The sequence below is a fragment of the Pagrus pagrus genome (assembly GCF_965226575.1).
Source record: "Pagrus pagrus genome assembly, chromosome: 13".
Taxonomy (NCBI): Eukaryota; Metazoa; Chordata; class Actinopteri; order Spariformes; family Sparidae; genus Pagrus; species Pagrus pagrus.
Window position 1 is genome coordinate 30,292,801 of NC_140197.1, and position 10,307 is coordinate 30,303,107.

Sequence of the window (10,307 nt, forward strand, 5' to 3'; positions counted from 1 at the left end):
AATAAAACAATTTCCTAACTTTCTGGGAAGCATTCGTTGGCCTCGATTTATAAGATCATTACATGTTAACGTGTTTTATGTTTATTTATTTCTTTTTTAATCAGGCGTTATTTTATTTTTGACCGGAAGTACTTTGAACTAGCTTGCTTGCTAGCTGTTAACACTCCCACAAAAGAAATTATTGTGAGCGTTAAAATAAGCAACGTGTTAGTATTCATATAAGCTTATTTAAAAAATATATCAAATGTGCTATATAAGCACTTACATCTACGCTGCCTTTTGATTGAAGTATAATTAACGCTGCTAAAACAAGGGCCCGGAAGTAGAATCCATTTTCCACAAACAAACTAAACAAAACTGGATCGGTTGACGCAGACTCGCTGTTGGTGAAGTTTGTCCGCTCTGAACGTTTGTACATCAGGGATGTCATGCTAAAATGTTAGCTAGTCACAGCGGCACAGCAGTCAGCTGACTAATTCACATGACATCTCAGTCTAGTTTCGGGCAAGTCCTGTTTACCGGTGCTGTTAAAAGTATTTCAGAGAATCTGTTTTACGCGACGGAAAATTGTCATGTTAAGTTAAATAAGGAGCCAAACGGAACAGATGAATGGCTACAGACATCGGACCTTCCTCAACGAGCAAACTATGTCACTAAAAGCACACTGAGTCCAGACGAAGAGTTAGCTTAACAGCTTCAGCATTGTTGGTAAGTTGTATTTTGCTATGTCAACAGTACATTAGGTTTTTTTTAAAGACTGTAGTTACACGTATGACAAGACACATCTGTCTCTTGCGATCAGTCATCGTCTTGATCCTTTCTGCTTTCTTCAGTTTAAGAAATAAACCCCAATACAGCCCTCTAAGAAAAAGCCGTCAATTAAATTCTCCTTTGATTATAGTCAGGTAAAATGTCTGATAGAAAACACATTTAGGTCTTGTGGTAATCCAAGTGATCCACTTTATAATTCGGCTGATAATTAATTAACCAAACAACACGTCTTTTAAGGCAATTTAACTTTCAGATAGCCCAGCTCCTGTAGGCTGTAGGCTGTAGGCTCCAAAACGCATCTAGGTAAGTGGCAGCGCGTGATGGGAAACTTTTCTACAAGTTATATTTTATCGAAATAAAATTGTTGTTCTGTAGATCTTTTGTATGCCGAAATTATCAGTGTGCCCTGTCAAATCATAAATGTCGCAAATAATTTAGGACTTATCACAATCTTCAAAGTTCTTATGTGTTTGTGATAAAACAACCGATTTTTTTATTAAGTTTGGTATGAAGAGATAAGTTTCTTTTAATGAGGTGCAATTAGTGCGTTAATGTTGCTTGAATATCAAACACTCTTCTGATTTCTACTTCTCTTCTTCTGTTTCCAGATGTGCTGTTCTCTCCAGTAGATTTTTTTTCTCGTCACTTCCTCAAGGAATATCCTGCAAAATGAGTCCAGAGGGGAAGAGGCTGCTAAATATCATTATCCTCGGCTTCGGCTTTATGTTCATGTTTACTGCCTTTCAAACATGTGGCAATATAGAGGTACACACTCCAGATTGATCACACATAACTTCAGATAAGATCTATTGAGTCCTAAACAGTCCTATGTCTTCTTCTTTACAGCAAACAGTTATCAAGAGCTTCAATAGCACTGAGTTCCATGGGAGCGGATACACAAGGTAAATTACTGCTGGTGTCCTTACAGCTACACTTAAGTTATTTAGTTTTACATTTAGTTTTTTATTTGATTCCCCAGAACACAATATCTGTAGATATTAGGCTGAGCACAACATGCCCCGGACTCATAGAGACACATTGATACAGACCTCATGCCACCTCCCATAATTAAATCTGTCACAAACAGAAATCCTTACAGGATAATTGAATCTATTAAGGGAACAGAATTAGCTCTGAGTCCAGTTTCTGGGAACATCATTCATGAATGTGATCTTCTTTAAAAGCACGCAAAAACAATGAATCAGTCTTTGTCTAAACCACGCAGCATCTTCTCTCCAGAAAGTTCTCCACAGTCTGGATCGTGTACAGTGGTCCATTAAGTGTCCTGCTATCTGTCTCTTGTAGCATGGCCATCATCTATGGCGTTTTCTCTGCATCCAACCTGATCGCCCCTTCAGTGGTGACTGTCATCGGACCGCAGCTGTCGATGTTTTTTAGTGGGCTTCTGTACAGGTAAACCTAACACAACTCCTGCTCCGTCCTTTATATGCAAATTCAGGTTTCTGATGTCTCTTTGTGTTGGTTTCTACAGCGGCTACATCGCCATGTTCATTTACCCGTACACTTGGAGCTTCTATACAGCGTCTGTGTTTGTTGGAATAGGAGCAGCAAGTAAAGAAATGTTATCTAATCACCTTTTCTACCTCAGGAACACGTCTTCTCCATGTTTATGTTTCCTCTTATGTTTCAGTCTTGTGGACGGCTCAGGGAAATGTGCTCGCCATCAACTCCACTGATAACACCATCGGAAGAAACAGTGGAATATTTTGGGCGCTGCTGCAGTTCAGGTGAACCTTTTTGAATCTAGATGAGTTTGATGGAGGTGTTTGCTGTTTGTATTCAGTTCTTAATGCAGACCTTTTTCTCTCTGCAGCTTATTCTTTGGAAATCTTTACATTTACTGTGCCTGGCATGGACATGATCACATCACAGGTAGGAGGGAAGCTGTATTCTCTAAAATCTCTGCCTCACATGCCTCAAGCAAACACACAAAGGATGTATTTACTGCTATTCATAGAGTCCAGCTGCCATGCCGACTTCTCATATGAAGTTTCATTTTAAGCGTGTGACTCATGCTGTGTGTCTCAGACAAGGACCGTCAGACAGTGTTCATCTCTCTCACGGTGATCAGTCTGGTGGGTTGCTTCCTCTTCTTTCTGATCCGGAAGCCCGACCCTGAACCGGCTCCCTCTGAGGCGTCAGAGTCGCTGCTGCAGGCGGAGTCCACAGAGAGCTGCTCCACAGCGAGGTGAGCGTCATCAGAAGTCACATGAGTCCTGGTTAACCTGAGTTCTGTTACTGTCGCTCACAAGTCATGAAAAAGTCCTGGAAAGTGACAATTCATCAAACAGTCTGGGAGAAAACAACCAGTTGTCCTCGAAAACTTTTGAATGTGCAGCAGACTTATGATCAGGTGTCTGTCTGAACATTTATTGGGGTAAAAAGCCACAAAAAATAACTTTTGCTGGAGGTCAGGGGATCATAACATGAATTTCAGCTGGTAATGACTTTCAAAGGTGAGTGAGAACAAGCACGAATCCGAGTCAACTGACCAAAGATCTGAGACGGAAACTAGACAAAATAAAAAAAAAACTAATCCAGATTTGACAAACCAGGTTACTGCAAGTCAGACTTTAAGTGTGAGCTCCAGAAATGCTGCATTATAGTACACATGAAAACATATGGGAGCTAGTGAATGCAGAAAAGAGGGAAACTTTAATACAAACTATGAGCACAAATATAGACACCTCAGTGTTTCCTCTGTAGTTGTTTTGCAGCAGTGGTGAAAGGGCGTCATTTTTGGTATTTATTCCACGTCGATCCCTGTTGGTCTCCGTTTTGATTCTAGTTATATAACTGGTTGCAGCACTCATTGAAACATTCATGTTTTCATAGTTCCATATCTACTTCTAAGCACTCTGACTTTTAGGCTTGTTGTGTCTTTTCGTTGTCCAGATCATAATGTCCAGTTTCCCATTTTCAGCTGAGGTAGTGGTGGTGTGAGGAAGGAAACGCTGCACTTGCTTAGAACAAATCGCATACAGAAAACAGCTGTGATCAACAATGACTCTGCATTACAACGCATTTGAAATGTGGTGCTCTTCCTCAAACAGCATCAAGACGTTTATGCTGATGTGTTTCAAGAAAGAAAGAAAAAACAGGAAGTGACGTGATAAATTTCATAACTATAAAACAGTCGTGGGATGCTAACAGTATGTCTGATTCTCACATATGTCAGTTTACAATGTTCATAAGGATAGACACTGAAACACATAACAATCAGGAGATAGTCTCGGTTTATGACAAAGACCGAGCAGGTATAAACTCAGAGTATACAAATATATAACAAAAGGTAATATACGCAGCTCAGATGAAACAAGCTAGATCTAATTCCTCAATGAGCCCATGAAGTGACATCATGCCCCGGCTAAATATATAAACCTCCATCTAACTCTGTTTGTAAAAAAGAAAGTAAATAGCTTAATTAATGCAGCACCTTTCAGGAGCGGAGACGTCATGGAGAGCTTCACAGAGGTGATAAAGCATTAACATACATGCAGACATCAAACACTATAAAGGAACAGAACAGAAAATTCACAAAGCAGAGCTGCTTTTAAAAGTGTCCACAGTGTCGACAGATTTTAAGTCAGGATCCAAAGTTTAGGAGCCAGAACCTCCAAAGCACGACTGGATCGAGGAACCAGCAAACCCTGATTGTTGGACCTTAAGGACCTACTGGTGACACAGGGCTACATCTCTGATGTAGGCAGAGCTCTATAGATGATCCTGTGAACTTTGAATTGGATTTGATACTTGATGGGATTAAAGTCAGTCTCAAATTTGGTGCAGCTAAAAAGCGACGATCACGATCACCTCCACCACCAGAGGCTGCGATGAGTTCAGTTTTCCTTGATGGAAGTTCATTGAAGAGTGCTGCTGTTGTGTCAAACATGCTGCAAGGGGTCACAATTCATTCTGCTCGTTAAGTGTTTGTTATCTCACTGCAATTAGTTTCACTGATGTATCGTTTGGGGGAAGGGCTCTCAGTGGCTTCCATATTCCAGGAAATGTTGTCTTCTGAATAATTCCCTGAACAGAGACCCTGCTACTGTCCACTGATCAGAGATATTTATTGTGTAATTGAACTGTCTTTAGGGGGCCCAAGATGTTTTAACAGTGCCCCAGCTCTAGGATCGTCCCTTAGTCTCATCGTCAGCGTTGAATAACCTGACATTATTAAGATTTAGGACTTCATAGATTGTTGAAAGCGCCCTGGAAATGTCCTGGAAAATATCTTTTTTAAAAGACAGATGGTCGCCCCGGCCGTCCCACCCGGAGCAGAACTGATATTTATTTTTTGTAGCGGAGACAGGTGACCTTTAACTGTAAATGCTATCCTTTGTTGTCCACTGTGATACAGTCGCCACGGCAACCGAGTTGAGTTTAGGGACGAGTTTGAAGGTGAAAATGTCCCAGAGGAAATATGAGCCTGTGAAAGGTCAAGGGACAGAGTGTTTTAAGACGAAAAGTCATGAAGTCCGTTATCATCGTGAGTTTATCAGTTTTTGTCTTCCTCTCCTCAGCTCACCTCACTCAGGCCTCTGCACACAAGCTCTGGACGCTTTTGGTACGTTTACTAAAATAACCTCCACCTCATGAGCTTTGAGCCTTCGGTGTAACAGTCTGAAAAATTAACCTTTGCTCTCTTTTTTGCAGTTAAAGCCTGTAAAATGTTTGTCACCAAAGAGATGCTGCTGCTGAGCACCTCCATCGGATACACAGGTGGGTGAGAGTCAGACGTGTTCAGGTGGAAGTCAAACTAAACTGGATGAGTTCATGCACACTGCTCCGTCTGCTCCGTCAGGTTTGGAGCTCACTTTCTACAGCGGGGTGTACGGGACGTGTATCGGAGCCATGACGCAGTTTGGCAAAGATGCAAAGAGTTTGATCGGCATCTCGGGCATTTGCATCGGAATAGGCGAGATCTTAGGTGAGTCCTCTGACGGGTAACTGACCTGAGGACTGTCACCAGGCACAGACTTAATCTTCCCCTTCCTCTCTCTGCTCTGTTCAACCAGGAGGGGGCGTCTTTGGGATGCTGAATAAGTGCAACCGGTTCGGGAGGAACCCGGTGGTGCTGCTGGGGCTCATCACTCACTTTGTTGCTTTTTATCTGATTTTCTTGAACATCGCCAGCGACGCTCCGATCGCTCCGGAGGCAGGAACAGATCTGCAGGCCTACATCACCCCCAGGTACAAAAAACACACATTTTTTTTACCTGAATCTGTTTATTCAGACTCGATTTGTAACTGTGATCTCTCTGTGTCGCGGCTCAGTCTCGGGGTGGCGTTGCTCTGCAGCTTCCTGCTCGGTTTGGGCGACAGCTGCTTCAACACTCAGCTCCTCAGCATCATCGGCTTCATATTCCGCGACAACAGCGCTCCGGCCTTCGCTGTCTTCAAGTTCATACAGGTGAGTTTGAGATGAGCTCACAGTGACGGTTACATTAAACGAGCTTCAACATTGATTCAACGGTGTGTAAGAAGATAATTCATTTATTTTTATTTGAGTTTCATTGTTGTTTTCTCTGCAGTCCATCATGGCCGCTCTGGCCTTCTTCTACAGTAACTACCTGCTGCTGCACTGGCAGCTGCTCATCCTGGTCGTGATGGGTTTTCTGGGCTCCATGACCTTCTTCATGGCCGAGGGGCTGGCCGAGTCCACCAGGCGAGAGTCGGACTACGACAGCATCTGATGTGAGTCTGAGGATGAGGAGGGCACAGCTGGAGGTGCTCCGCTCTCCACAGCTGGATGACTCTCCTGGGGATGATGCTGATGATGATGATGATGAAGGTATCCCAGCCTACAGAACCATCTCTGGCTGCAGGGACCAAACATTAAATCTCAATTCTCTTTACTAAATCAAAAGGTTTGAGGAGGCGTACACAAGATATACCTCAGTTTGGTTCGGCCCCAGCCTCGCTCTGATTATTCTCTGCACACCAATTTGAAATGAATCTGAAAATATACTTTAAACAGACTTCACTGAGACATGATGGATCGAGATCTGTTAATCAAATAAAAAGCACTTTTGATTCAGTGATATAAAGACAGGTGGGTCAGGGTCCCACTGTAAGTGCCTGCTTGAAGAAAACCTGATGAATAATGCTGATTATTGTGAATCAGCTGCAGGTTTCAACACAAAACTCTCCACAACTGAAGCAGCTGTTTCCAGCTGCATGTATTGACTTACAGAATCAGTCTGGTGATAATCTGTATTTTTCCTCTTGTCAACAAAATCCCAATAACCAGCAGTGAACGTATCTCCTGACAGGTATTGTCTCCTTTCTTTGTGCCATAGAGCTCCATTATTGTTAAAAAACTATTAAAAAAACAAACACATCACTGAGCCACACTGTTCCTTCATCACCATCAACACACACTGTAGTTTATTCACTAGAGCACCAAATGTGGATTCATCCGCTGCTGAAAGTAGTCCCTAAATGCACAATTTCTTCCTTTTTGTTTGATAAAAACTACAGTGTGCAGCTGTTTGAGGACATTTATGAACCTTGTTTGAACACTTAATGTAGGTACTAATGGGCTCAGAGCTGAAGCCACCGATAGGAAGTCAGAAAGTATCGACAGTCGGACTTATCGTTGGTTTTGCTGCTTTCATGGGATTTGTAGACGATAAAAATACAGAATAATGCCAGCCTGATTCTTCAAACTTTGTCCCCTCTCTTGTGACGTCTCTTGTGCTCATAAAATCATGTCAGGCCGCAAATTCATCCTTGATAACAATGAAATGCTGACAAAATGGCCACCTGCGGGCTCCGTACACCTGTTATAATATTCTTCTTTATTCTAATGTGCAAAGAACGCTTTCAGAGACTTTGATTCACACAAAATGAAGCAGCTGTGTTGTCTGACCACTGCTGCACTCAACAATGTGTCCGACATGCTCAGCTGTAGTTCACCCAAACAGTAAAACCCAGTCATCGTCTCTTCCCTCCATTCTGAGATTATTTTTCGCACCCGTGTGGTCGAGCTCGTGCACCCACTTCAGAGGAGGTGCGTGCTAACACTTCAGATCAGTTTGTGAACTCGGGGCTTCTGCAGACTTGGATTACAGCAGACGCGCTGTATGGAGACATCTGATGTTATTTTGGTTGTTGTTTCTGTTACTTCAGTTGTTTAGCAGCAGAATGCTGCAACTCTGTTTTACTGTGAAGCTCCAGAAATGTTTGTGAACTACGTAACTTCACCTGACTTTATATCAGCATGGAGGGAGGTGAACTATTCCTTTAAAATGTATCTTTCACAACACCTTCTGTGATCTCAAGTCATTTACCTGCCAAGTCTTCCTCGGCTTTGGACAGTGACTTTCATTTAAAGACATCACAGCATATTTGGAGCAAAGCAGTTAAAAGGGAAACATTATCAAGAAACTGAACTTGTTCTCATTTTTGCGTAAGTGTGAAATCGATTTTCAGCCTTATGTTGTTGGTGTTCTTTTCTTGTTCCTTCAACATACATTTAGTGCTGTATAATTGGTTTCCTGTAATAAGATCTTGATCATCAGTACGACCCGTGACTCTGCATTCCCGGAAACATTTCATAATGAGAAGTGGGTGACAGCGTTTAGTTCAGATGTCATTAGTAGAGGCTCAGAAGAAAGAAAAAACAGTCCTTTTCTCTCCCTTGCTACTTTTCTACTGTTTCTCACTTCCTAGTATGGATTTGGGTTATGAGACAGTCAATCAAGGAGCACTGGATGTTTTTTCTTTCACATTTTCACCTCAGTGACAACACACAGTTTTTATCTATGCTAGCAGCTCGGCTCTATAGATGAGTGCCAGTTAACTGGGTCCACTGCTTTGGTTTGAAATATCTGAGTGAAATATCTCCTCAAATATTAAATGTGTTGCCATGAAATTTGTTTCAGACATTCAAATTCCTCACAGGATGAATTATAATCACTTTGATAATATAAAGTGGTGTAAAGGGTCAAGAAAGTCACAGTTTGTTGAAACAAAAGTGAAATATCATTTAGTTTTGTGTGAAATACGTCGTCGTGAGGAAGGAAATGCGCTCAGTGTGTTTGTAAAACCTCAAAGAAAAGACATGATGAGTTTAAGTGATGATGAGTAAATGAATCTTGTAGTGGAGTGCCACTTTAACATATATTCTTCTCTGATGTCTTTCATGCTCCCAACATGATAAACCCTTCTGAATTAAGTTGCCAAAAGACCTTTTACTCAAAATCTGTCTTTATTTCTAAGCAAACTGTGGACCTTAACTTTAATCTTTCTCACAGTTTTGTGATGATCATTACAGGCTCACAAAGCTGCTAGCATGGCTGAAAACGCTGTCTACTTCCTTTTTTGTTGGTTTTAATTACCGTGGTCGTGTCACAACACTCATTTTAAACTGATCTGATGCCAAACCAACACAGTGCTAAATATGGGCCTTAAGAGATGTTGTCTTTTCCAGAAAGCCTTATGTAAAGTTGTTGTGGGAAAGGGCAACAAGGAACTTTATCATAGATGCTGTTTATTTTCCTTTTGTTAAAAGTGTCAAATGTGTGAATTATAGTACATTGTTCCAGTTAATTTATTGCTAAATGAAACATTACTGGGTGAGTTTGCTGAAGTTTTGTTTCACATTGCGACTGTTAAGGATGCAATCAATCTCAAGGATATTAAGGGAAATGCATGTGTACTATGAAGGTGATTTTATACTTGAATGTAGTAATTCAGAATGGCACCCAAACTTTTGCTTGCTTGTTTTTATTATCAATAAAATATTATTTTGAACACTAGTTGTGTGGTTTACCTTTTATAAACCCCAAACTGTCTGATAAACACTGGATAATCTGAGAAGAGCTGTCATTAATAGGAATGTGCTGGAGGTTCAATTAATTTTAAATGAGATTACACAGATTACTCACTTATGGTGATATGTGATATTGGCGAAAATTGTGACTTTGTTGTTGTATGACTCAACGGGACAGGAGCAACTACAGTTGTCAAGGTCACATGATGTGTGAAAACATCCAAGTTTTGAGATGTGAAGTTCCCCCATCTGATGGTAGTTCTCTTTTTAAACTCTTTACTCATGTTTAACTCATATACAAACACATGTAGCATACATAAACCATAACAAACTATACAAATCATTTTCAGTAAAACAGAAATTGTTTTTAAAAAAACAACTTGGAGTCATTGTGTTGGGGTATTGTACAACAAAAATCATATTTTCAATGTTTGATTACTCTTTTTGTTTTAGGTTTTTGGCTGTGCTAGTTTTAATTTATTCTTAAACTGATATTTGTTTTTATGAATAAAATATCGTTCGAATAAAATATGAAGATTGATTTTATTGTCTGTAGTATCATAAAAATTGTCGCGAATGTTGTAGACTGGAGGAAAATCCGACTGTTTTTCCCAGTCCGTTAACGTAGCATGATCGCCGCATGTTGCCTAGTAACCGGCAGCCGCGAGTTGGTTGATTCCAACGTGTGAATCTGCAGAGACAAATGACGTCAAGCTACAACCAACAACGGTTAATA

At 41.0% G+C, this 10,307-nt stretch overlaps 1 protein-coding gene across 1 annotated transcript; it reads left to right on the forward strand.

The window, feature by feature from the left end:
* Positions 1-64: 64 nt before the first annotated feature.
* On the forward strand, positions 65-9,557 carry mfsd11 (major facilitator superfamily domain containing 11). Its single transcript, XM_084371507.1, has 14 exons — positions 65-708; positions 1,380-1,536; positions 1,618-1,673; positions 2,077-2,184; positions 2,264-2,343; positions 2,423-2,519; positions 2,606-2,664; positions 2,821-2,980; positions 5,316-5,359; positions 5,449-5,514; positions 5,597-5,722; positions 5,811-5,985; positions 6,070-6,205; positions 6,327-9,557. Exons 2-14 carry the CDS (start codon positions 1,441-1,443, stop codon positions 6,486-6,488), a joined length of 1,365 nt encoding a protein of 454 aa, XP_084227633.1. The 5' UTR covers positions 65-708; positions 1,380-1,440; the 3' UTR covers positions 6,489-9,557.
* Positions 9,558-10,307: the final 750 nt, after the last annotated feature.

Excerpts from the sequence above, each read along its gene's own strand:
- mfsd11 (XM_084371507.1), top strand. The coding sequence starts at position 1,441 with ATGAGTCCAGAGGGGAAGAGGCTGCTAAATATCATTATCCTCGGCTTC. Across the intron at positions 1,537-1,617 it reads AAACATGTGGCAATATAGAG|CAAACAGTTATCAAGAGCTT; the intron begins GTACACACTCCA and ends TCTTCTTTACAG. Across the intron at positions 2,185-2,263 it reads TTTAGTGGGCTTCTGTACAG|CGGCTACATCGCCATGTTCA; the intron begins GTAAACCTAACA and ends TGGTTTCTACAG.